This window comes from Thunnus albacares, chromosome 15, assembly GCF_914725855.1.
Source record: "Thunnus albacares chromosome 15, fThuAlb1.1, whole genome shotgun sequence".
NCBI classification, from domain to species: Eukaryota; Metazoa; Chordata; class Actinopteri; order Scombriformes; family Scombridae; genus Thunnus; species Thunnus albacares.
The window spans coordinates 24,376,628-24,404,425 of NC_058120.1; the positions used below are offsets into that span (position 1 = coordinate 24,376,628).

The 27,798-nt window shown below is 39.0% G+C and overlaps 2 protein-coding genes across 5 annotated transcripts in view; both read right to left on the reverse strand.

The window, feature by feature from the left end:
- loxl3b (lysyl oxidase-like 3b) overlaps nt 1–17,213 on the reverse strand; it is a 34,375-nt gene extending 17,162 nt beyond the window's left edge. For 3 of the 4 annotated variants that reach the window (XM_044375213.1, XM_044375212.1, XM_044375211.1), the window contains exons 1-5: nt 16,963–17,213; nt 10,925–11,269; nt 9,209–9,372; nt 6,257–6,474; nt 2,276–2,341 (exon numbers count right to left, since the gene is read on the reverse strand). In XM_044375213.1, the coding sequence (XP_044231148.1) occupies nt 2,276–2,341; nt 6,257–6,474; nt 9,209–9,372; nt 10,925–11,261 (785 nt within the window). In that variant the 5' untranslated portion in view covers nt 11,262–11,269; nt 16,963–17,213. The remainder of the gene's footprint in view (nt 1–2,275; nt 2,342–6,256; nt 6,475–9,208; nt 9,373–10,924; nt 11,270–16,962) is intronic. The other variant, XM_044375214.1, reaches the window with a different exon arrangement.
- A 1,305-nt stretch (nt 17,214–18,518) lies between these two features.
- Nucleotides 18,519–26,871, reverse strand: pank2 (pantothenate kinase 2). The gene is made up of 7 exons (XM_044375395.1): nt 26,488–26,871; nt 25,624–25,976; nt 24,751–25,004; nt 22,919–23,095; nt 22,502–22,625; nt 21,308–21,433; nt 18,519–21,200 (listed from the first exon to the last, which is right to left on the reverse strand). The coding sequence occupies exons 1-7, from the start codon at nt 26,699–26,701 to the stop codon at nt 21,150–21,152; spliced, it is 1,299 nt and encodes a 432-aa protein (XP_044231330.1). The 5' UTR covers nt 26,702–26,871; the 3' UTR covers nt 18,519–21,149.
- Between the last annotated feature and the right edge of the window lie 927 nt (nt 26,872–27,798).

Consider the following 27,798-nt stretch of genomic DNA (forward strand, 5'->3'; position numbering starts at 1 on the left):
AGCCTTCCCAGAAGACAGGAGGCTGTTGTAGTAGCAGATTAATGCCCATGAATGAATGAAATGTTAAACAATCACATATGGGTACAGTGTTGTCCAGGGGTGTCCACATACCTTTGGCCGCATAGTGTACGACACGTAAAGCATGATCATTAATATGTTTGTTAGTCCGAACTATGTTAGTCTGATTGTAGTACGACCATTATGTCAATGTCAACCTCAAGTTACCACATTGATTTTGTTTGACATTGTACGGCATTGCTTAATTTTAAGATGGGATGTAAATCATGTAAATTATTAAAGGATAAGGCTTGTGATCTATATTCTTTGCTACTGTCAACAAATCCAATAAAAACCAAAACCAACAATCTGTTAGTTTGTCTCTCAGTGCTTCTAACTTCTCTATCCTGTTTAAATCTTTAAGAACAGCTCACAAATATAAAATTTTGTTTTTAAAAAAGCCTCAATCATTTCTTTGAACAGCTGGTCACCATAGTTTTTATTTAATGTTACTCAACCAGGAGTGAATAGAGTATTTTTGGGGGACTATTTTCAGATGTGGATTAATACACATTTGGTCCTTTAGTGAGTATTTCCAGCAGCAAGATGTCGTATGTGGGATCAACTCAAAATTAACCACAGTGTCCATGTTCACTGTAATTAAGGATTATTATTGTGGCTCACTGATGGGTTTTTAATAGCTTTTGGAAAACAATGGAGCTCTATGACACAGAGGAATAAGATATCAGGCTTTGGCTGCACAAAAGGTTCAATTCCTTGTTAGTTTTGGTCTTTTCATGAGATTTGTTGACAATGAGAAAAATATAGTGTTTCACCAGACTTATTCTTTAAAACACAATGTTACATGGTCACACAATAAATCACACTGTACAGAATATGTTAGTGGGTTCTTCAACTTTAATAAGAATTTTAGTCACTCAAGCAGTGAAAAACCTCAAATGTTTTGTTATTCTGGTAGAGTTATCATGCATGACTAACTGAAACAAACACTGGACAGTTAGTGGTTCAGTTTATTCTCTAAAATGTGTTGAGTTAGCATTTTATTTGTTCTAGTACAATGTTTTCATTTTTGCCTGGTTACCAACTTAACTGCTCCATTGATTTTTAAAATATAAATATATGCAGGGGTTATATAACTACTTTTGAACCCTTGCAAATAGAGCACTATGTGTTAAAATGGCTATATCTCACACACAGTTCTTTCAATATTGACGTAAACCCACTCAAATTAAAGCTGAGACTTGACACTTCAATGTAGTATGTGTAACTGATGTTGGAAGTATGTGTAAATGTGTAACTGTCCAAATATTTAGTGTCTGGACTGTGTGTTTCTGTTACCTCACACCACAGTCATCGGGTAAGTTTAGTATTCTCCAAGAAATGTATTGTCATTGATTATTCACTGTAATAATTTATATTTATCTCCTCAAAGTGCCTTTTGAGTGGAATTTTCCAACATATACTTTAAAGATAGTGTCACTGTCAAAACACAAAAAACACATGATGAGCTGACTTCCTCTCTCATCATCCAACACGACAAACTCCGTCCACCTGGCGCTCTGAGCTAGAACAAACGCTAAAGTATTTGCAGATTCTACCAGATGCAGGTTGGCTCTTGTCATGCGGACTCGGGGAAGACACCGGCTTGAGGCTTGAGACTATTTCAGTTGAAGAACCCAGCATGAAAAGTTACTGATCTCCTCTAAAAAGCATGCCATAATGGGGGAATGAGATTTCCAGTTTCCATCTGTGGAAACTCTAAGCCCTGTTCACTCACACAGCACAGATTGATGACATCTGTCACGTTATAAAGGAACATCATGAAAACCCAATTACTTTTTTTTAAATGTTAAGATAAAACAAAAGAAAGTCACAGAGAAAAAATCCTGTACTGCTTTGTTCATTAGATATAAAAGTTTAAGAAATAATGCCTTTGATAAGGTGTCAAGTCTTTACAGTCTGTGCCGTGTCAGTAGAAATGTGACAGAAATAAATAGAAAACTAAACCTCCACACAAGGCAACCTTAGGTTTAAGCAAGATGAAATAAAAATATACAACCCATTCACATGCTGCACATCATAGTAATATGATATTAGAAGAGAAGGGAAGGGGTCGACTAGCTAGAAACAGGATCTAAATGGTTATTGTCTACCCCTAGGAAACAGGAAACCCACTGTCACAGTAAACAGAGTGTAGACGGGGGGGTGGGGGTGGGGGTGGGGGGTTGGACGGTGGGTTTTCCCGGCGACAGTATACCTTCCACCGGCTGAAACATTAACCTTTGGCCTGGAGACCTTCTCAGCCGCTCGCTTTTTCAGACGTCTGCAACAGTGAGACAGCCAAATTCCATCACATACAGGAGAAAGACTGCATGCAAACACACACGTAAACAGGCTGCGTATCTATTCTCACACCGTCTCCGGGCTGCACACACACACACACACACACACACACACACACACACACACACACACACACACACACACACACACATGCACACACACACACACAGGTACTGAAGGGTCAGCACTGAATAACATTTCTGACATTCCACAAGTCTCCAGTATATTATGTTACAGACACAATTACACAGCTATTCCAACTATCCAACATTCAGCACTGTGGTGGCCATTTGAGCCTCATTGAGCAGCTGTAATTCCTTATCAATACAGTATCTACAGTATCTGTTACTGGCTGGGGATACAATGGAAGTCCAGTCAGTGACTATGCTGTGACTTTGAAGTGATTTAAACCGGACAGATTTCTCTTTAAAACTGTTTTAAATTACTTTAAAGCTGCAATAAGACATTTTTTGGCCACTTGGGGGCAGCGGACACACGTTGTGAAGACAACACTGACACATCGTGCCTCATCTTTTTAAGTTGATATGTTGAACTTGTTTTGCAACCAGTTGATTATTTCCACATCCAGGAGTTACTATAAGGAGTTATTATGATTCATATTGAGTTGTGTTTCTGTCCACATGGTGAATGTAAGTTCAATATTCACTCTCTTTTTGCTCTGTTTTTGCTCTCTACCAACTCCTGAGGGAAATATCTGGCTCTTTAGCTGCTAAATCCAAACAGGCTCTGAAGGGGCTGTAAATGTACTAAACCATCAGAAAATCCTGAAATTCTTCAGTTTGATCTGAAACATGAAAGTCAGTAAGCCTGAGGCTTTTAGTCAACCACAACAATACAAACGTTTCATTGTAACAATCATGAAATATTTCATTTGACAAAGATTTCAAAGAGTCTAAGACAGACAAGGAGAAACAATGAATATCAGACTACAGACACTCTTTTGCACAAACTATTTTGACAATCTAATATATACTATCACACATTGGGATGACAGTGGATACACCAAAACACATAAAAGATAAAAGGGTGAAGCTCATACCAGACAAAAAAAAAGTTGTGTCATATTTATTTTGACTTTGTCAAACTGAATTAAAGTCCTGAAATAATCCTGAAATAATTGCTGGTTTAATTACAACAACCTGGGTTAATGCGTCCCAAGTCGGTGTAAATTCTGGTCCATCATGACAAGTATAACATTTTAATGGAGCCAAGACTCAGTTTGTTTGGTTTTTTTGGCATGAAAATGGTCAAAGTTGAACACAATGGATATCATCACAAAAAAATCAGCAATTGGCAAGTTCAGTTCAAGAACCCAAGGAGCCTTTATGACTAAATATTTGTTGGAGTAAAAAGCTGGATTGAGTTATTAAGGGGAAAAGCAGATTTTTTACTGTCCATCTTCAAGTATAACTGTAAAGACCAAAAAAAGGACCGAGGGGGTGCTTGACAACACAGAACGATTTGACTGCTGCTCTATGCAGTTTGGCTTCGGTCCAGTCGTTGTTGTCTGTGCATTATGTGACCAACCGACCCCCCCTTCATCCCTCCTTTCCCCTGACCCTGGAGCGTTCCCCGGAGCCTCAGCCTTCACACACGCCTGAGAGAAAACACACATTTCCCCTCATACTACTGTGAACCATCTGCAGGGATGAATAAAACGCCTTCGACTGGAGCGTACCCAGGAATGTGTGCAGTCATACTGGTGGGACAAACTGAGAAAAGAAACTGGAGGTCTGAGAGGCCACCAAAGAAATCCCTGTCCTCACATACCACAGCAGGCTCCAGTGTCCACTAATATCTGTTCAATCTAGAGTCTACAATTAGAATTTGTAAAGAAAACACTGTGAATAAGTCTTAAGTGCTGTAATTGGATAATTAATCTTTTTCATTCTATCAAATTATCCAATAAAATCTATTATTGTTACCCCTCTAACTTTATAAAGACATTAAACTCAAGAAACCACTAAATGATGGTTGACATCTGCACAGCCAATAACCTCTTGATAATTTATATCCTGTTTATACACACAATTTGGATGCAGATGTAAAAACGCTGCACCAAACAAAGCCCTTGCAGATGTGTAAACACATGGGACAAGACACTCATTGCTTCATACTTTTACATCTCTGCAGGCAGTTACTAATCACTCTCCAACTTCCTCTGTGAAGTAATGAACAAAGACTGAGAGCATGAAATACAGTGTATGACCCGGATGGGAACATAAAAAAAAAATAAAAAATGCGGCTTTTCTGTCTATCCGAAAGAAAAACAAACACATCCTCAGAGGAAGAAATAAGAAGCAGAACAAAACAATTAGAGGCTGCGACTTCCTTCATGTCGGCTTTGTTGAAGAGCTGCAGCTCTCTGGCAGACCGTAGAGAAAGTCTACACACATTCCCTGTCATATGCACAGTAGGCAGCAGATGTGGTGTTGTGCAGCTGTGTCTGCTTGTGGTGCTTTTGGTTAAAGTTTGCTTTCCAGACTAAAACCACGGGAATGTCAAACAGTCTGCAGCAAACATCCTAACCTGACATAATGACAAAATTATGGCCACCTTAAGATTGTCAGAAGTATCGATACTTCGATATCGATAAAAAACTAACAGATCTACAATCAGATAGTCAACTAAACACTGCACAGATAAAACAAAGGGGAAGAAAATCAACTGGTCCTCAACCAGTGGCTGTTACAGCATTCTCTCCAGCAACAAACCACCATGTGACTGGTGGGTCTCATGGTGCTAACTCTAGCCATGGCAAATTTAACTTAAAAAAAGAAAATTTTTCCTAAAATCCTATTTTGTGTGCTTTGGACGTTTTTTCTTTTTTGCTGTGGTATTGACAGAGGTATCAAGTATCATTTTTTTAATACTAGTATTGTATCAAAGTTTAAAATTCCAGCTGATGGGGCTGGAAAACCATCATCCTTTCAACCCTCTAACATGTGAAAAAATTGAATCCTGCACATTGCAATGACATATTCTACATTCACCATGCACTTTATTAGTAACACTTGTAATACAGTCCAATACAACAGCTCCGCCATAAATTCTACTTTTACGAGGCTTATACATTTAATTTACCTTTTTTCTGAAGTGCACTTTTGGTGTTGTGTAACTTCTTACACAATAAGTGGTAAATCAAAACTTAAAGGACGGGTTCACGTCTTTTCAAGTGTGTCTTAATACAACAGTCAGGAGCCTAAATGAATATTGACATAGGTTTTTCTTGCTGTAATCATTCCTCCTGTTCATGCTGACCATTAGAAGATCCCTTCATAATGCACTTACAATGTAATTTATGGGGGACAAAATCCACAGTCCTCCTTGTGTGCAAAAACGTATTTAAAAGTTTATTTGAAGCTAATATGAAACTTCAGTCATACAAATAAGTCAAATCAAGTAGATATCTTTCAGCGTTACAGTCTTTTCAGTGCCAAAGTCCCTCTTTTTGTTACTATACTTCCACCGCAGCTAAACAGGGAAACACAAAGAGGAAATTTGATGCTAAAAAAGACTGTAAATGTGTCAGATATCCACTTGATATGACTAACTCAGACTTTGTTTTTGCACAAAATGACTGCGTAGACACACTGTGGATTTTGGCCTCCATCACTTACACTGAAAGCACATTTGAAGAGGATCTTTTAACAGTCAGTATGAACAGGAGGAATGATTACAGCGAGGAAAACCTCTTTCACTGTTCATATGGACACCTGACTGTTGTTTTAAGACAGACATGAAAAATTGTAAACCTGTCCTTTAAGGGTGATATCTGGTCTCCTAAACAGCAGATGACACTGATTTTAGACCCGTAACCTGAACTCACACCAGAATCATCTTTTGCCAGGTTGAAGACGTGAGATTCACTTACTTATAGAAGTTCTTGTTGACTTTCCTCTCATGTGGGAATCCCAGCATGCCACAGACAACACGCGTGTTTTTGATCGTCCATCCCACGTCACAGATCTGCGCCCAGCCGTCCTTGTATTTCACCTCCACCACGCCCTCTGTGACGGGCAGCCTCTTTTTAGCCATGGCGAGCACGGGCCGGAGCCGCACCTCCTCCACCTTGTTCTCATCCACGTGAGCCTGGCGGGAGGGAATCAGGACTGGATGTCAGTTTGTTTTCAATTAAAATAATGCCAGATTTAGATATCTATCTGTTCATGAGAGAGGAAGTCATTGATTAGGTGTATGAAATGTGTCATCAGTGGGGAATTTTCTTTCATTTATTGTCTGGAAACATACTTTTCACACAACACATACTCAGAGAGTATAAATCTTTGTATTTCTTTCTTTTAAACCTTTCTGTTACATCCATTTATAGTACATACTGATGTTTGATGAAGTGAAGTGAGGATTTTGTTAGCTGAAAATCATAAAATGATCAGTCAGTACTCACATATACAAGTGTATTTAGTGAAATAAACAGACTACACAGTGAGTCATAGCTATTACAGAGAGTAATTTCAGGGTCTGATCCTCTCACTAACAGCTTATAAGCAGTAAACGTGACTATCTCTGATTGCCTGCTTTGCAATGAGCCACTTCCACTGTGGTTTATTTGAAAAAAAAACACTGGCTGTAGTCTGGACAACACATTTGGCAGAGTCTGACTCGCAGCAGCAGGCAGAAAGAGGGAGTAGCTGTGCAATTGAAAGTCCGCCCACTTGCTCTTATGAAACTTTTTTTTTCTTGTGACACCCTTCTCTGTAACAAAGACACCTCGATTGAATCATTCAAGTTGTTTCCAGTCATCTGTGTGGAGACGAGTCCCCAGTCTAACCTTGTTCACCTTGGAAAAAAAGATGACCAGCTGGAAACTGTGAATCCCTCCTAACTGTGTTTTTTCAGAGTAGCAGTCAAATCTTCCTTCAGTTATTAACCTTTATTTGTCCAGAGAAGGTTTACTGAGCAGACTTAATCTTTTTTAGACCCTCACCTGAGAGTACCTGAATACAAAAAAGTATACAAAAAGAAGAAAATAATAAAATAATTCAACTGGAGGTGCTGGTATTTAAATGGCTCCTCCTTCAAGGGCACAAATAGTATGACTGGATAATTCTGTCTTTCTGTATAATATTGTTATTAAATAGTCACAAGCGTTCACATTTAGGGCTATTTTCAGTAGCTCACAACCTAAAGCAAGTCTCAATATTCATAATCAAGACAGAGGTGGAGGTGGTGCAATCAGAATCAGAAAATCAGGGGCTACATCAGGCAGAGAACTTGTTTCTATGAAGACACTGGACCAGGTGGATCAATGTAAAGCCAGCTTTTAAGTGACATAACCAAAAACTTGGGACATGAGAAACTACCCTTGGTTGACCAAAAAGTTTCTCTCGTGTGCACAAGAACTTCTTTCTGGAGTTTGCAAAACCATTACACTTTTCTAATCGGACAAAAGGGCAGCTAGACACTTTGCTTATTGAGACTAAGGACAATCTCCCAGGTTTCATTGTTAAAACTGGGTGGAAACAATCAGAGAATTAAAAAACAAAATCCTGCATTGTAGAAGCAATCCAAAGTCTTTAAGGCAGCCCTTCATATTAGGGCGGTGACATGCTGTTCACTATGGAGGAGCAGGAGAGCATCATTTCCGGTAAGGTGTGTTCTTGACAAAATGTAAGAGCAAAAGTTTGTTAGCGGCTGTTCTCACCACCGTTCAAGCAGCTACCATGGTAGACGGAGATCTCTGATGTCTGGTATTGCGAGACTACAGGTCAGCAGACATGTATGTACTCCTAAACCTTCATGAGAACGTGAAATACAGCAGAAAATCAACTACCGTCAACCAACTAAAAAGATAATACTTATGAATTTGTGAAGTAATAAACTCCAGACATTTGCTAGAAAAAAAATTGTTATGATGATAAAATTTTGTTATCATGATACACAATTCTGTTTCTTTTGTCTTGGTTTACATTACAGTGCAGTTAAATGTATTGAGTAACATGTTTTCCTCCTATCTTGGGTCAAATGTATTCTTTCAGATTCTTTGTTTTTTGTGTGCTAAGGTTAGTGCACTAAAAAAATGACATTTAAAAATGTCAGTGGAAAAGTCTCTTTAAAAGTATGCTACAGAGAAATTGACAAAGGAAGATGCCATTAGCTATTTATGTCCACAGAGTATATTTGGCAGAAAGGTCTGAGGATTATAGTCAAAAACATGTAGGAACAGATGCTGTTGTTGAGGTCAAATGTACATTTTTTCATGCTTTAGCAAATGGTACTGAAGCCAGAGCAACACACAGTAAGTATCTGAATGAATTTATCATGCTTTTAGGTGAACTGTCCCTTTAAGATTTGCCCATATTAACTGACCGTAGCCGCTGAAGGAGAGGACAACATCACTCGTCCAGTTTCCGAGTACAAAATGTCCCGGCAGCCCAGAGATTTGACCCCAAGGTAACAACTCCAGCTGGGACCTTGGGGTCAAAGGAGGTTCCCGACTCTTTTGACCCCAAGGTCAAAGAAGTTAATGCTGCTCTTTATAAGATTTAGTGAGCAGCGTCTCCATAAACTCCATCACCTCAGGACAACATATTTGGAGAGGCTGCTGGTGTTAACAGGTTCAGGCACATGGTATAGAGCTGAGCTAATCTGCACCATGTGTATGGCAGCTACAGGTGGAGTTTCATAGGGGCGTTAAATGTCTCCCATGTGGGTTAAATCTTATAGAGTCTTTAGGCTGTGGAGCGGTAGACCTGTTAACACAAAAGCAGCGTTTATTGGTTTATAACAGCTTCTTAACGAACTCTGAACAACATTTTTACTGCAACAAAATTATAAAATCTCTCTAAATGTGTTTTTGATAACTTACATCAATAACATTTGGGTCAACAAAGCCTGGAATCCTCTCGTCTTTGCACACGACTCCGGCGTCTTCGTCATGAGTGCAGTCACTGTTGCCCCAGCCGCGAGACTTGCAGAATTCAATGCTCTTCTCAGCTCCGTTACACAGCACGTTGTCCAGCCAGATTTTCCCTGCAAAGGTGGCAGACAGTCAGTGTGGCTCCAGCAAACTGTCTTCAGAAACCAGCCGGTCCAGGCCAGGAAGTAACACTTGGTTGCTTATTTCACTGGAGCTCTGAGGACTTATGGAAGCTTAGTTGTACTTATTGTGTAACACGAACCTGAATAACAGATAAATCTAGGTGTCTAGTGTGGATGTAGTTGCTCTAAAACTTATTTTTAAACCTAAATTTACAGATTTTTTGGCCACTTGTGGGCAACAAAAATAAGTGGTGAGCACATGCTTACATATCATCATCTTTTTAAGTTTAGACATCCAGCAGTTATGGAACAATATTATCATTCATTTGGAGTCATGTTTCTGTCCATCTGGTGAATTTAAGTCCAATATTTACTCTCTTTTAGCTCTGTTTTTGCTCTCTACCAACTCCTGAGGGAAATATCTGGCTCTTTAGCTGCTAAATGCTCCACTATGTTCGCCAGCTAGTCTACAGCTAACTGTGTCTGTTTGCCGTTTGGTGCTGAGCAGGTAGTGTACAGTGGCTTTTTAGAGCTTTCTCTCTGGAAACAGCTGTCTGCTGTGGATGAAAATGAGAGCTGTGAGAGTGAACCAAAACAGTAAAGTTGCAGCTAAACAATGAGCTGAAACTCTGTAAAAAGCTTCGTAAAGCCGAGGGGAGCTGCAGAGTCGCTGATAATTCTTTCTACAAGCAACACCTCTAATATCACACATTATCATATGGTACATTGTTATTATGAAAAATGTCAATTATAGCTGCTTTAATAAACATGCAGGCTTCTTGTTTCACTAAGTTTTAGCATGATCTTTTCCAGTTTTAGGCAATTCAGGTGGCTTGGCAGTACACTTATGACTTATGCTAGCAGCTCTTTGAGACGGAGCTACATGCTAACTTGTCATAACAATGACAAAGCTGACATGCTGATGTTTAGCAGGTAATGTTCGTCCTGTTCTCCATCATAGTTTAGCATGTTAGTATGCTACCATTTGCTAATTAGCACTAAACACAAAGTACAGCTGAGGCTGATGGTAATTAGTTTTGCACATATTTGGTCATACACTAAAGTACAGCTAAAGGTTTGACTTGATGATGGCGCTATAGGAAAAGTCAAGGGGTCACCAAAGTTATTACAATTCCTACTGAGGGCAAATTATGTATGCACCAATCAACCCTATAGTTGTTGAGATATTTCAGTCTGGACCAAAGGAGAGAGACCCACATTGCCATTCCTACAGCCACGCTGCTAGCATGGCTAATAATGTTCAAAATAATGGATTGCTCAGGAATTTGTTTTAATCTAGTTGGATCACAGGACAGACGGGGATTGGAAGCTACAGCTGCAAATGTTTAGACTGTTATTACTGTTATGTAATATGGTTTGACACACATTTCGACAGTTGGCAACATAATTGAGATGTCTGATTGTCTCTTATGTGTGTGCAATCAAACAGGTGCAAATATCTTTGTGAACATCTTCCGTGTGGCAGAGCAAACTGTATTGAACCACAAACTGAACCTCAGGAAGTCATGGAGGTCACTCTCACCTTGGCCCTTGCCGTATTTGGCACTGTGGGTCCATCCTGTGGCTGAGACGAAGCCCAGTTGGCGGCAGAGCACGTTGGCGTTATTTATAGAGAAGTCGTCATCACAGATGGTTCCCCACTCTCCCTTGTAGAAAAGCTCTATGCGCCCCTCGTTGTGTTTTCGGGGGTATCCACTCAGTCTGACCTTTAGCCGCTCTGTTTGCGCCTGAGGGGAGGGGGATGGTGTAGGCGTTGGCGTGGCAGTGTTTGACGGTGTTGTCTGAGTTAAACAGCAAGGCAACCACAACCCAAACAGAAGGCTGAAGACTAATTGCTGCCTGCGTCTTGACTTCTCCATTACGTCAGCTGCACATAAAGAAAAAGGAAAAGACAATGTCAACACAACATTGAGACATCTTACTGTCCATGTGGTTTAAATATATTGGGTGAACACCTAACTTTTCTATGAAGTAAGTGCAGGTGGATCAACATGAAGCTAGCTTTCGTATAATTTACTGAATATATTACAGTCAAGAGGATACGGAGCCATTTAAATGACATGAGCAAAATGTTTTGTTTGTTTGTTTTTTTTACCATAAAGTACCTCATGGTTTGCAAAACCATTACACTTTTATAATCACACACAAGGGCAGCAGACTTGTATGTACTCCTAAACCTTCGTGAGAACATGAAATACAGCAGAAAATCAACTACCATCAACCAACTGAAAAGATAATAAGGCAGATTGAAAGATCTGTAAAGAAATCCCATGACGTAGTTTTCCGGTGTAGTATCACATGCACACATGATAGTTTTTTGGTGTTGTAAGCCTTCAAATGGTTCACACATGGATTACATCTAAATGGTTTCTGTGCACAGGATGGGCAAGTTGGCCCCTGTTGTTTGTGTCAGAGTGCCCTTTTTTGAAATGTATGTTCAACTAGCACTGTTGGTTCCCTTTTGGGACAGACCTAAGGACTATTTTGTACTTATAGATATTTGTAGTTTGTACTTATCTAAAGCGGTACTTGAGCAGCACAAGTTTTTGTCTAGTTGGAGACAGTGCCCTCCAAATGTCACTCTAGTCAAAATGCCTCTATGATTGGCCCGAGTGCCTCTCTGATCAACCCGATTGCCCCCTAAATAAACCGCCAATTGCCCAAATTACCCCAAATTGCTCTTCTGGTTGGCTCAAATTTCCCCGTGTTTGACCCAGGCGTCCCTTTGGTTAGTTTAAGGCCCAATCTGATGTGATTTAAGGGCCAAATTGGAACCGTAACATGAACCATAAGCATGCGAATGATTGAGGTGCCCCTTTATCCTATTTGACACAAATAGGGCTGCAACAATTATTTTCATTATCAATTAATGTGATGGTTATTCTCTTGATTCTTTGATGAATCATTTTTGCCTATGAAATGTCAGAAAATAGTGAAAATGCTAGTGATATTTTGTACAGTTTAAGCTTCAAATGTCTTATTTTGACCAACCAACAGTCAGAAACCCGAAGATATTCCGTTTACTATCATGTATGACAAAGAAAAACATCAAATCCCTGCATGTGAGTAGCTGTAACCATCACATTTTTGCTTAAAAATGTTTACAACAATTAGTTCCTTGCACGGCACAGCATCCAAATACAAGAATAGTACTGTAACATGATAAAAATTGTAAGTTTTAAGAATTTAAAGAACAACACAAAATTAGGGCTGCAACTTACAATTCTTCTCATTCTCGATTATTCTGCTGATTATTTTCTCAATTAATCCGTTAGTTGTTTGGTCAAAATATTGATCACTGTTTCTCAAAGCCCAAGATGCAACCTGAAATGTCTTGTTTTGTCCTGACCAATGGTCCACAACCCAAAGATACTTGGTTTACTATCATAGAAGACTAAAGAAACAAGAGTCAGAGAATTTTAGCATTTTTTCTCGCTAAATACAATTTAGCGAGAAAAAATGTGATGCAATTATTCAAGTTGAGCAGTTCAAACACATATTTCTGCCCATACGTGTCACCATCCCACCAGCCACAACAATAGTTTTTAACCAATTCTCTGATGGTAATTTCCCATCCTGAATAAAAACATCACATTATACAAGAATCCTAAAATTCCCCTCAATACATTTTGTTAATAGCTGCAGCTAAAACCAAGTGGACTAACAGAGGAGCTGAAGCATATGGAAGTAGGTTTGGTGTAAGAGTGTAGGGTTGCTCCAGCACTTTGATTCAAACCATCTGTTCAGTGTTTAGTTAAGTCTGATGTGGAGAAGAATAACAGGCCACATTAAAAATGTGTCAGGTCTCAATGACCACACGATCACAAAGGTTACATGAATGTTATGAAAGTAGCAGCTGCACTTTGCTTCTTCTATCTCCAGTATTTTTCAGTGTTGGCGTGCTAATGTTCATACACTTAATGTTAATCCTTATTCATATTTCAGATGTTTGACACAACAAGCCATCTTTTTCCCTAAACAAAATGCTCCCTCTGCTCTCTTAAACCTTCCTGCAAAGCTCTGGTAGGTATTGAATGCTGCATAGACCTACTATTGATAACTTGAGAGCTACACTTCTTCTTAAAGAGTCAAGCTTTTAGTGAGTTGGGGTGGAAGGGGGGTTGTTCCCCCAGAGACATAAATACAGTAGTGTGGTGTGTTTGTACAGAGACCACAGACTGAAGGCCCCCTTTCCAAAACATGTATGAGACCGACTGCATCGTCTGGGTCCAATTTCACAGTGTATGGAGGGACACACGTTCATGCTAAGCTTCGGTCAACAGGGGCTTTTAAAAGCAGAACGACCAGTCTGAACTAAAGCCACATGGTGCTTAAGTGTGCAGATATTCTCTATATAATACTTCATTTAAGAAAAGATTGTTTTTCTGTCTTTAATGACAGTAGAAGCCCACAGGGACAGAGTGAAATGTGACAAAATTAACCATCAATCAACATGTGGACACTGTGGTCACATGATGTAGACAAATCCACTCCCACCCCAAACTGATCACTTTCTGTTTAACCCACAAATAAAGTGGTTTCGATAATCTAGCTAAACTTAACTTTTGTTTGATTAAAAACTTCTCTGATCGTCTGACTACTCACGTTTCTTGGACTTGGTAGTAGTGATGCTGCCTTGTTCCCACATCTCTGCATTACTTTGGTGAGAACAATGTTTTTATACAAGATAGAAATGATAAAAAAAATTATACAAAAATTGAATTTGTGGGAAAAGGCGTCTAATATAGGCTTATAATGGACCAGTGTGAGCCAGTGTTTGGTTTGTCCATTCAGGGCTACTGTAGAAACATGGTGGTGCAACATGGTGGGCTTCGTGGAAGAGGACTCGCTCCCTATGTAGATATAAAGGTCTCATTCTAAGGCAACGGAAACACAGCTATTCTTATTTTCAAGTGAAATGTACACTAATTAAAACATACTTATGAAGATTATACTCCATTTCTGCCAAGTCCGTTCTGCTAGATGCCACTAAATTCAACACACTGCACCTTTAAATAAAGAACCAATCTACAGAAATAATGAGAATATAAAATAATAGCACACATTTTAAAAACTGGTGATTTTGTAGCTTTTATCACAAGAAAACCTTCATCACATCAGGGGAGTTGGTGACACTGACGGGCTGAAATTTGATCTTGACGAAAGGCCAACACTTCCACACTGATGTAACGCTTAATTCACAACAACCCCTTTCTCTCTCTCTCTCTCTCTCTCTCTCTCTTACATTTATCTCTTCCTCTCTCGCCCCTCACAGAAGCAGCGACTCTCCATACCAATGTGCTCATGGATCAGGTCTTGTGAAAGGCTCAAATCAACCAGGCAGCAGTTTCTCTGGAACAGCTCGACATACAGAACTGTTCCAACACTTTAGTCCCCACAAAGTCTCATCCTGAGTCACTGAGAGCTCACATTCCCACCACACACACACAGAAACACACACACACACACACACACACACAAACACACACACCTCTGAATCTGTTTACTAATCACTACCAGAGGTCTGTACCTTCTTTGTCCCAAGGCAACAGAAAAGATTTTCCTGCCTTGTTCCAGCATGTTGTTGACCTCAGAGGAACTTTGTGAAACTTTATACCTAAAGCAGTCAACATGAACCACATCATGATGGAGGACACTGAATTAAAGACGAACACTGAGGGATGCATCGGCTTTCAGACGTGATACTTCTTTAAGATCAGGAGGAAAAAAAAAAAAAAAGAACACGTGGTGTTCAAGTCTTTCCTAGAAAGAGGAGTTTGGGTTTCTTGGATTTCTGGGTCTCGATGCAAATCTCAAACCTAAACACACTGATGGAATGTTTTCCACTCTAAACAGAGAATTTTAACACCTCCACTTTCTAATAAAGCACCCTTTATAGGCTATGAATAAGAACAACTTTAGGGTTGCAAGGTTGTCCCATTAGCTGGTGTTTATCCTGGTCCAGCAGATACTTGCTTTGCATTGTTAGCCTTTTATTTAATTTTATTTTTATTGGGCCGATTTACTGCTTATCACCTGGAAAAGAGCTGCAAGTATCTGGACCAAAATCCCTTTATGAACAAGTTATTAACATTTATAACTGCAGGCTTGATGACTTAATTCATAACTGCATTATTACCAAAGAGAAAATAGATTTTTCACAACCTGGCAACCCAAACGTTGTTCTTATTAATAGTTTATAACAGATCTATAAAGCTGTAGTAAATGATTTCTTTATTCATTCATAAAAGTAGTTACAACTTTTATGAAGGATGTCTCATTAGAAAGTGGTGCCAATTTAACAGATATTGATGGATCTTCTGAGTATTCAGATCCTTTACTTCAGTTAAATTACCAACAATTTAAAATACTCCATTAAAAGTAAAAGTCCTGCATCCAAAATCCAGCTGAAGTAAAAGTACATAAATACAGCAAAAAGTATCCAAAGTAAAAGTACACATTCTGCTGAAAAATGGCCCCTGTGTGTGATATTATTAGATTATTAATACCGATGCATCAACGCATAAGCAACGTTTTACTGTTGAAGCAGGTTACCCAACAACTTAACATACGGTTAGATAATTTAGGTTTCCAACCTAGGGTTCGGGCCCCCTCATGGGAACACAAGATGAGTCTGAAGGGTCGTGAGAGGATTAATGAGGTAGTTCTGATACATACACATACAGATATATTCACACCTGAACTGTCTTCTTTTTTGTGAAATATTTGATCATTTGACCACTTTAAACTGTTATTACAATGAGACCATTTCAGAAGTCTGGAGGGGAAATGACTCTGTGGTGAAACAGCTAACAGCTCATAGATATCTGAAATGTGATAAGGAACCCCAACTAGACGCTGCTTTTTGTTGTCATAAGCCAAAAAATCTGAGGAACCACTGGTTTAATCTTTAACAACACCTTTTATTTTATAAGTTTACCATATTTTCAATGTAAAATCTTGATCTGAAAAGTAACTATAGATGTAAAATAAATATAGAGGCGTAAAAAAGTACAATATTTCCTTCTAAAATGTAGTGGAGTAGCATCAGATGGAAACACTGAAGTACCTCCAAACTGTGCTCAGGTACAGAAGTGAATGAATTTTCCACCACCGCAGTTATGGCAGCAGGGATTCCTTTTGAAAACAGTCTATACTCTTTTTCCAAGACTCTATCTGGTTTCTGTTAAATGTTGCAACATTCTTCACATTTTTTAAAATCTACGATATCCAGGATCCAAAAAGTGAAAGTCTGTTTCACCAGTCTGAATAAACTGCTGCAGATGAAGACTGTCTGAAAGCCGCTTTACAGCACAACGCTGCCTTATAGACTTATCAAAGTGTACATATAATGTAATGGGTAGTGTGTGTTTTTAATACTCACACTATAAAAATTTGTAGTTTGCTGCTTTCCTGATACAAATTAGCAACTTTTAATGTTGAACCGAAGCGAAATTACTCTGTAAATCTAAGTTTTACAGCTTAATAACGATCCCTCCTGGCATTTCTTTTCATTTCTGGCCATAACAACTCAAATTATTAACACAATGTGTGTCTTACCTTATATTTCCCAATATGAGGAGGTTATAACGGTTCCAGTGGAGAGAGGGGGAGGTGTTTTTTAAAGGTTTAGTTATCCAGAAGTTCATAAACTAAACCCCTAAAGACAAAAGATTAATAAATATTCCACACAGCTTGAGCTAATTCATCTCCTCCATCAAACAAGGGTCCAGTTTGCGGGACAGTGGTCCACCCAGCAGCTAATTCCTCCTTTCAGCCTTAAGCCTTATAGTCTGTAAATTGCCAGCTGTGCAGCCTCACTGAGGAGGAGGAGGAGGAGGAGGCTGCAGGACTGAAGTGGGCTGGATTTATTCCCTGGAAAGACACACTAACTCTTTCATGGATGGATCTGTTACAGGTTGTCCTCTTGCATAACACCGAAAAACGTGAGTTTCAATTCATTTTACATGCAGACTACGTGCCTACCGAAGCGTCCAACGTGTCCACAAAATATTTACAACCGAAAAAGATGCAAATAAGATTTCTGTAAAAATATTTTGAGAGTAAATTTGATTAAATATCCTCATATTGACATGCAATTAAGTTCAGCCACGCTCAGAACTGACCCTACTGAGTTTTAAGTGACTTTACATAAATAAAAATATATTTCATGTCATCCCCTAGACCAGTGGTTCTCAAAGTGGGGTCCGGGGACCCCTAGGGGTCCTTGAGGGGGCTCCAGGGGGTCCCCAGCAAAAAGGGGAATCATTTATTTTCACTATAATTCGATCCATAATTAACACAATGACAGAATGTTTTGGTCATTGGTTTCATTCACTTTCTGTAATAAAACATCTAAAAGCAAAAAATCTTATCAGAAGAGGGTCTGTGGTCTAATTTGTGTCAGTTTAGGATCCTTGATGCAAAAAAGTTTGAGAACCACTGCTAAAATTACTGAGTTGAACCAATAAATATCAAACACCAAAAAACTTTCTTTTAGGGGGATGACATGACACAAAATAAGTCATATGAATAGCAGCTTCTGAAGATTGACAGTAATTTTCAAAAGAAAAACATTGCTGCAAACCAAGAACAATCAAAAGCCTTTACAAACCTATAAAAAACTGTTTTTCTCAACGACCAAGCGTTGTCCAAATACTCAAAAAAGTCCTAAAAAGACTAAAAATGTCCATTTCAAGTGTTTTCATAATTGCAACGTCTTCCTTAAGTGTTCGTTTTTAGTTTTACTGAATATTTTTTTCTGTAATTATAATACAAAGGACAAAAGAAAATGCTTTTCATTTTCTACTTTAACTCCTTTTCTTCAATACCAACATAACTTACTACTTCCATATGTGATCTTAGTTGGGCACACAGATGTCTTTTCCTTTTTTGGCAGATTAAACTTCACATAATTTTCAGTAAATAAACTCAGTTTTGATTAAATTATATGTTCTAAATTTTGGCTTATTCCAAATCAATCTCATCAGCCCATTTTTCTTTAAACAGATGAAAAACAAAACCAATACTTACATTTTTTTCCTCACACCATACTCTTTGTCATATTTTAATAAATCTTTAACCCCCCATAAAAAGGCCACATGTACTCAGAAAGATACAAAATCTTTGTGTTTAATAGGGAAACTTCAATAAGAAATCTGAAATGACATTGTTACAAAAGAAAAAAAAAAGAAGAAAGTTTTCTTTGCAATGTACAAGCATCCAACAGAGGGAAAGAATTACAAATCAGTGTCTTATTCACATTATTGAACACATTTCTTATTGTATTCTATACAAAACACATGACAGGCACTTCAGTTAAAATCAACTCCTCAACTTGTAGATAGTTTATCTGGTAACTGACAGCTGAAAAAAAAAAAAAAAAAAAAAAAAACTGTGTCCATTGAATTTTGGGAGTCAAACCTCTTCTTTAGCTGGTTTATATGGTCCCTGTAATACCATCTGTGGACTACTGAACGAACATTGCAATGGGACGGATATGCACTGAATAAAAACGATGGGACCGATCACAACCCGGATAATGCGAACACATCAGAGACACTTTGCTAAACACCTCCATAAAAAACAAAAACCTCAAGAAGACGAACGTTAAGTTAAAAACAGCAACAGTTCACTACACTGTACACACTGAACATACCACTATTCATGGTAAACTTCGATTTAGAGAAAATTCTGGTATTCGATGCCCTTTAGTTTACCTCCAATTTCTGCACATTCATCAATATTTCCAGCTGGGGTCAGATGTTTGGGGTCACTGATACGTTACAGTTCGGTCTCACTAACCTCGACACTGATTCTACAGATTTCCTGTTGCTAAGGAGAGCACAGGAAACAGTCTGGTTTATAAACTTCACAAGTATGAACATCTCAACTGAAAAAAAAAAGGACAGTAACAGTACATTATGCATCTTTACAGAGGCAGAAACAATCCATATTCTACAACAGTAACAGTTCATTTCTTCATTAAAACACAAATCTGATATAATGGTGACTTCTTGTGCATTTTTATCAATTATGATTCAGTCTTGAATAAATCTTTAAATAAAAATCATCCAGTGTGGAAAACTCACTTGTTTTTGCATCAACTGTTTAAATTGGTGATAATGACTAATTGCTCTAATATAATAAAACATAAAGTGTAAGCGGTTGTAAATGTTTCTAAGTGTTGTGTTTTAACTTACCAGGAGTACCAGGTGGACGGGAGCAGTTACAGTAACAGCTAAATGATTATTTTGAGTTATTTCATCTGCAAGATCGACTTTGTACAAACTAGTGTTTGATATTCAGAATCTTGTGATAATTCAGAACTATGTAGAGTTAATTATCAGCTACAATCTTGACAATCGCTTCAGTAGTTTTTCGAGGAGAAATGTCAAATTTCCTGGTTCCAGTCTCTCAAATGAGAAGATTCATCGTATATGATGGTAAATTCATTATCTTTGGGTTAAGGATTGTTTTTGGCTTTGGAGATGTTTGGCTTTTTTCTCACATTTAATTTGTCAGTTGATTGACAAAATATGTAAATGTGCAAATTAATCAATAATAAAAATAACAGAGCTAAGTTTATAGTGTGTGCTTTCCTAGCACTCACAGCAACGGTACGTGTATTCGTCCAGAACCGTTACAGGATGTTCGGTATGTGACTTTTCCTCGGTTGCGTACGCTCCGTGACCCAAACAGTTCTTGTTAAAATACTTTAATAGTCCACTGACTCTGACGTGCGGAACAATAATTCTAGAGCATGAGTTCCACCCGGAACATATTGGCAGGGCGTTATTTAGCTGTAGCGTGCTCATGGATGTATGCTAGCCGGTTTGGTCCCTCTGATGCATGTTACCGTTGTAGCTGCTGGAGGTGAAGCTAGTTCAACTACTTTATATACAGTTAGACCATAAATCAGCATAAAACAGCTGTCAGCAGGCGTCCCGACTCCCTGCAGAAACAGAAAGACTGTTTTCTGTTTACACTGCAGCAAAACTAAACTGTTTCAGTAATAGTTTTGGCCAATGAGCCATTGTTGGATGTTTTCTAAATAAAGACCAAAATGTTATTTTCTACCTCTCTTTTTTTCTGCTGTACCGAAATCGTACCGAACCATGACCCCAAAACCGAGGTACATACCGAACCGTAAATTTTGTGTACCGTAACATCCCTTTCATACAGTATCATCCAATTTAAAAAACTCCCATCCACCTGGTACTTAAGTTAAGTAAAATCAACCATATAAAACACTATTTGCCAATATTTGGACCAGGACCTGATATCCACTGAGGGCTACGTGCAGTCCACAAGACAAAACTATGTCATGACGAGTACTTTTCAAGTACCTCTTATCTTTAGTATTTCAGGCAACCGTGGTGAATATCCTTGAGAAACGTTTCAGTCACAGCTCTTTCTTCTAAGTCATACAGACAATGACTTTGTCACTTTTGCTGCATACAACTTTGATGTGAGCAGGAAACCGGTTTCCATCCACTGACCACAATAGCAGGTGTGTGTCAAAATTCAGAAGCCGCTTTTCACCATTTTACAAACCAACTTGATTTCTGAGAACATGATAGGACCTCTAAACGTTTTGACAGTTTGCCTGCAACAACCACAATTTAGCAGTAACTGGCTGGTGGCTGGGTGTAAAGTCCCACCGTGGAATTGACTCTGAACAGTCTAAAGTGCTAATGGTCTTTGCAGCAGATTGACAAGTGCTTCTTTGGATGTAGTTGGACGGATTAAGAAGGATGCAGGAGCTCCAGCAGGGCTCCAACTGCTCCAAAGTAACCCTAAAAAAAAAAAACAACAACACAAAAACGTAGTTTAAGTTAGTAATCATTGAGGCATGAAACTACATTTTCGGTCTCTATGGGGAACGAGTGGTAGCGTTACTCACCTCATGCCGTAGGAAGAGGGCTTTGAGCTGACCTTTGGACCAGTAGTCCATGGCGTAGGCCAACAGCTTCATAGAGAGGGTGTTCACTCTTAGGAAGTTGCCCACAAACACCACTCTCTCAATGTTCTTAGCAGACAAAGATATAAATAAGAGAATAAAGTCAGTTTATCTCAAAGTAGAAACACATGATAATACTTCTTCTTTCATCCAAGTGACATTTTTAAGGCAGTTATCCTACCAGGCTGATTCTGTTATTACCATAAAAATCAGCTAGTTATCTTTGCTACTTTCTTCCATATTTTCTGTCATGTGCACAAAAAGAAACATTTTTAAGACAGTACATGAATATTGAATAATGAAGTGAAGCTGTGTTAATTGGACACATCATCATCCTTTTACCTAAATAAAGCTGTAAAGAACTCTCATCAGTATTAATGTCAATGTCTCATATCTGTTGTTTCCAGACACTACATATCAATTTCTTAAAGATGGTGATTAAAGATAGATATTATTGGTTCATTGGTTACTTTTTATTCAATATAAGTGTGTAATTGCATCTTTTACTTCCTGATAAAAGCAACATTTTCTGTTTTAAAGCTATTCTAAATACATTATCCTGACTACTGACGAAGGCTGTGTATTTCCAGTGTTACAGCTGAATCAAATCATCATTTTCATAATTTAATTGTTTTTTGTATTTTAGTTGAAGACTTCCTGTTTTGGGCAGTGAAACATGCAGGGAGTAACGCAGTTTACCTCCTCTACGCCTTCATAGCCCTGTACAATGCTGCTTGATCAAGACGCCACAAGGCAGCACCGTAAAGAGGCTGAACGCAAAGAGGCAACAGACAGCAGCTTCCACGGACGGGAACTGAACTGCTTTATTTATAGAAAGTCTTTATGACAACAGCTGTCCTGATAAGACGATTCTGACCTTGATGTGAACGCTACGCAAACAAAAAATTATCAGTTATTATCAGGATTATCCATATTTTGCTCCCACTTCAGACAGTCAGATTAGGACTTTGTCACGTTATCAGCTGTGTTGACTTCTGACAAAATCTTCATTACCTGGTGAAAAATAAACATTTCCTCAACACTAATCTTGACACTAAGTCATCCACTTTGGACTTTTTTTTGCAGATAAACACACAGATGCCCCCCCCCCCCCCCCCCCCCCCCCGTCTTACTAACCTCATTGAGAGCGCACATTCGGGTGATGGAGCCGATGTTATTGGTGATGGTGACCAGTGTTGCTCTGGCCAGGTCCGCTTTGGACACAGACTCCCTCTTCTCTTTGGACATCATGTTGCCAAAACTAACAAATCAAAACACAATTTGTGTTAAAAGGAACAAGAGCTTAAGAGAGCCTCTTGACATTGAAGGAGAACACTTAAAATTCTGCAAAAGCATCATTCAGACTAAACTGAAGCTCTAAAATATACAGAAACAGAGATTAAAAACAAAGAATTCTTCTTTTCACCCTGCAATAGGAAACAGAGTAAATTTAGCACTTTCTTGGATCGTTAAAGCGGATTCTGTTTATACTGGAGTCCACCACAGACAGGCTCATGACCCACGGTTTTAAAATAAAGCCGTTATAAACCGTACCTCGAGGCCACAGCCCAGCCTGGCAGTCCAAACCTCTCGTAGTCTCCTCCATAAATGTCCCGAACCAGCTTGTCCACACGGGTGCTCTCCCCTTCAGAAGCCATTTCTAGGGCTTCCTCGAAAGTAGAGCAGCCAGTCAGCAGACAGCAAAGGCCCAGGAAGGTCCCACCACCGAGGCTGCCGACACATAACAGATGATATATATATATATAAACAATTTCAATCATTCTAGAAATGTAAAAATACAGTCAGAAACCAGTCTGGAATATCTGCTGCTTGCTTGGCTGGGCAGCGATTGTAATGTCTCATTTAGAGTCTAAAATTAAAACGCGAAGAGAAACGTCTGCCAAGAAGTAAAATCAAAAGTTTATTCCACAGGCTCTCCATCCAAATACACTCATCTTGTGTTTCTTCCTCAGAACAAATGACAGAGGGCCATTGTGTTGAGTGAAAACTAAGCATTCATGAGTCCCTTTCAAAGCTGCCAGACAGAGAAACCACCCGTGAAAACAGACCAGCGGAGAGCGTAGGAGGAGGGAAAGACTGAAAAGAACAACAGCCAAACTGTCTCTTTAACTAACTGGATTCAAAATTTAATATGAAATGTCAAAGAAACGTTTTGCTTCGTCTCATGAGGAAACGACTGGCAAAAAAAAAAAAGAAAAAGTGGTTTGGTCACTGGCGGCTTCAAAAATGCTGCTACATTTCACACCGAGGCAGCAGGGAGACACAGAGGGCAGACGTCACCAAACAGCCTCCTGCAAAGCCCTGAATCACTTTAAACTGAAGAATGTTATATTATATAACTTCTAGATGCTGAAGTCAAATATTTCAAACTATTTACCTGCTGCTTGCCCTTCAAGGCATACGAATAAAGATTTAAATGCATAATGTTGCACTTGACAAAGACCGTACGTGTTCTTTCACTTTCTATAGATTATTATCTGACCTCTGAACGGCATCTTTAATCTTTTTATCAGTGTAGGTCTGACTCATGAAAATGAATGCAATGCTCAAAGTATGTGGTATTTTATAGTTTGTCTTATATGTTAACAGCTTTTTATGATTATGAAATGTTTTCTTTACATTACCAAGTAGCAACATGGGTAAAAATATGCGATATGTCAGACAGCACTTTCTTAAGATCTACCAGGAATTTGTTTCTTCATATACATTATGTCTCACAGGCTTGTGTGATTTTTATAGATGGGGCAGAGTCTTTGACAGCGATGTCGAGATCACAAGTGGACTATTTCAAGATCACCAATACTGACACTCCATTATCAGATTGTAAAGGAGCAGTGTGTAAGATTTAGAGGGGTCTATTGGCAGAAATGGAATATTCATAAATATGTTTTCATTAGTGTATAATCACCTGTGTTTTTGTTACATTAGAATGAACCCTTTATATCTACATAGGGAGCGGGTCCTCTTCTATGGAGCTCGCCATGTTGCACCGCCGTGTTTCTACAGTAGCCCAGAATGGACAAACCAAACTCTGGCTCTAGAGAGGACCTTTTGCATTTTGTGTGATTTTCGCAGCCACCGTAGGTTCTCCTACACGCTTGGAAGAGGAGAAGGAGGGGTTGTCAGCTGGCTGCAATCTGCAACCTCACCACTAGATGCCACTAAATCTTACACACTGGTCCTTTAAACCAAGGAATAGGAATTTTAGGTGATTTTACCATTTTCTGACATCTTATAAACAAAAAGATTAGTCATGAAATTGCAATCATGAACAGCAACTCTTTAAATAAATGTACAATAAGTTCAGCATCAACATGTATCCGAACAGTGTTTCATATTTTCTCTTTTCTCTCGTGGATCATTACCTGGTCCCAGTGACTCGTTTGTAGTTGTTCTCGGAGTAGACGGCCAGGATGCTGACCCCGGACCCTATGTTGACCAGCAGCAGAGGATAGGGGTTCTCCAGTGTGTAGGGCTTCTGGACGCAGTGATCCGGGTCTGTGGGGTTTTCAAAGTAGTAGCACTCAGAAGAGACGCTGGGCACCACAGAGTCGATGTACAACACGCCTCGGATCAGACAGTCCAGCTCGTCCAGCTTGTGAAGCTGCAGGTCAGCCATCTTTATTTGTTGAGAGAAAAGAGAACATGTCTAACTTCACTCAAGAGGGATGTGGTCATGCAAACAGAGGCAGGAAACTAGGGGAGGAGATAAAAGCAAGGGGTGAGAAAACAGGAACCTTCTTCACAACAGGAGTGGGTGTCACTGTAAAGAAAAACCCACAATAATCAAAACTCTGCATCTTCTGGTGATAGAAATTGACCAAAAAAAGCCAATTGTGCAACTGTACACCCCCTAATTTGATCTTGATATAGACTGTGTTGCCCTTATTTGAACAATTAAATTTACTGATGCTTTGACATTGTCTACTGGGCTCCAGAAGGAAAAAATGGTATTAAAAGTTTGTCAGAAAATTAATCTGCTTGGATTTCTTTACCATTAAACGAGTACTTTTTAAACCTAAGAAATCAATGCAATGTCCTGTTTTTCTTGATATCTACAGGCAGTGCTGCTATATCTTCTAGGTGTGGAGTTGCGTGTTGTGTGATGTGATTACAGGCATTCCCATCAGAGGCTACAAATATGTTGTGACTTCACAGTTATCTCACTCCTTTCCTTCCTCTCCAAAATCACTATCCAGCCTGTAAAAGCAAACAAAGGAGTGCGACTGCAGACCCACCGTGCGGAAATCGGACTCAAACTTGTACGCCCCCCCTCCAGTGGCACAGAGGGTGGTGTGGAGGCTGGAGAAGTGCTTGTTACGGCCCATCTGCAGGAAGGCCGGCAGGTCATGCGTGGGGAAGCGGATGAAGTGCAGGTTGCCCGTCCTGCCGCACAGCGTCAGGTCCTGCAGCTCCAGGTGCACGTCCCTGATGCCCGTTTTGCCATAAGCGGTGTTGGAGGTCAGGTAGCGCCGGATGCTCTTAAGGTTCTCCACCTCTTCCTGCTCCTCCTCAGCTGTGATGTCTTTAGGCTCAAAGTACACCAGCTTCACCAGAGTGCCTCCAATGTCCATGCCAAACCAGGGAAATGCTGCAGTATATGGGACAATATATGCAAAGAAATTGTTCATTAACCAACATTTTGCATAAATATTAATTTATTACATTGCAGTGCATTATTATTATTATCATTATTAGCAGTATTTTAGTGCTTAGTGACAGTGAGGACAAATAGGGCAATGCTGGTCCTCATAAAGGCAAGCAGCTTCATCCACAGAAGCACCAGTACAGTGTGTACCGCGAACGCCATCTTGTTGCAAAACAGGTCCTGACTATTTACTGCCGCTACACAGCTCACCAATATTACCTTGTTATACCAACGTCAAAATGATTTTACATTGGATTAGCATCATCTCAGCACATTATAAAGCCACAGTAATTTTATCTAGAGGAATTTATGTGGATAATTACTGGATTTTCTTTTCAAATCTGTATTTTCACTGGCTGTCTTTTGTGGGGAACGCCTTTGATTTGTGTGGACATGCAACGGCTCCATTTCCCAGTAAATACACTAAACCCAGGATAGCAACGTTAACACCTACGCGGCCTTGTTTTCTTCACCGAGTCGCTCCGATGCCTCGCCGTTGAGTTGGAGGTCCGGCGGTCGGATGTGGCTCGTCCAGCGGGTGCGGCTGCCTCATTGTTGGGCTCGTTTCTGAAATAACCGGGCATCTCTATGGCGGAGCGCGGCTGCTTCGTGGGCGTTTCGTCTTCGTCGGTAGTTTCATCGTCGCGTTGGTGGCCATTGAACGCCATTGAAATTACTAATTTACAACATTTATGCTGTAGTTTGTGATAAATCAAATCATTAAACGTCAATGATTTATGCGGACAATGAAGTCCAAGTCTCAACGGGCTAGCTAATTAACTAGCTAAGTAGCTGTGTTGTCACTAACGGCCGGAGTGCCCGTCCTTTTTATGTTCGCTGTCAGACCAAGATGGGCGGGGTTAGCAGGTGATTGAAGGACGCCAGAACCAATCAGAATGCGAGTCCGCCTCGGTAAACATTTTATAAAAGGAGGTTGATGTCACATTTTTCTTTTTTTTAACATAAAAAACATGATGTATGAAAAACAAAAGAGAAACATGAACCAAGATATAATCCCAAACAAACTGAGAAAAATACATTATAAAATCTTACGTAATATACAGTGGAAGTAATACTGTATCTCAAAATACTATATTACGACATTGTTAGTATTATATTTATACAGCTGTATCATTGTATCTTTTCCATTTATATATACAGTATCAATAAAAAAGCTTGGACACACCTACTCATTCAAGGTTTTTATTTATTATTTATTATTTTTTACTAGTTTCTACATTGTTGAACAATAGTGAAGACATTGTAACTATGAAATATGGACTACCTTATGAAGCTAGTTATGATATTAGCAATATATATAGGCAAACAGATGCTAATTTGAGGAATCTAAAATATGAAACAAATTTTTTTTATTTCATAGTTTTGATGTTTTCAGTATTGTTCTACAATGTAGAACTAGTAAAAATAGGAAACTAGGAAAAGCCTTGAATGAGTAGGTGTGCCCAAACCTTTGTCTGGCACTGTGAATATATATACAGTATATACTTATCTATATAGTATTTTATTATAACTGTAAAGTATGTGTATATTACATACACTGCACATAAATGATATATAACACTATATACAGTATTTTAATGTGTTATTATGTATAGTATATTTATTATTCATCATTCATTCATCATCCTTTAGTTATACCTATATACCTATACATATATATTGTAAACATGACATGGCTACTGGAGATGTACGACTGGATTTTTGGATTTCTGAAGCACTACATTGTGTATAGCTTTTTTTAAAA

Excerpts from the sequence above, each read along its gene's own strand:
- pank2 (XM_044375395.1), bottom strand. The coding sequence starts at position 26,701 with ATGGCGTTCAATGGCCACCAACGCGACGATGAAACTACCGACGAAGAC. Across the intron at positions 23,096-24,750 it reads AAACGAGTCACTGGGACCAG|CCTCGGTGGTGGGACCTTCC; the intron begins GTAATGATCCAC and ends ATGTGTCGGCAG. Across the intron at positions 22,626-22,918 it reads GGCTGGGCTGTGGCCTCGAG|TTTTGGCAACATGATGTCCA; the intron begins GTACGGTTTATA and ends TTGATTTGTTAG.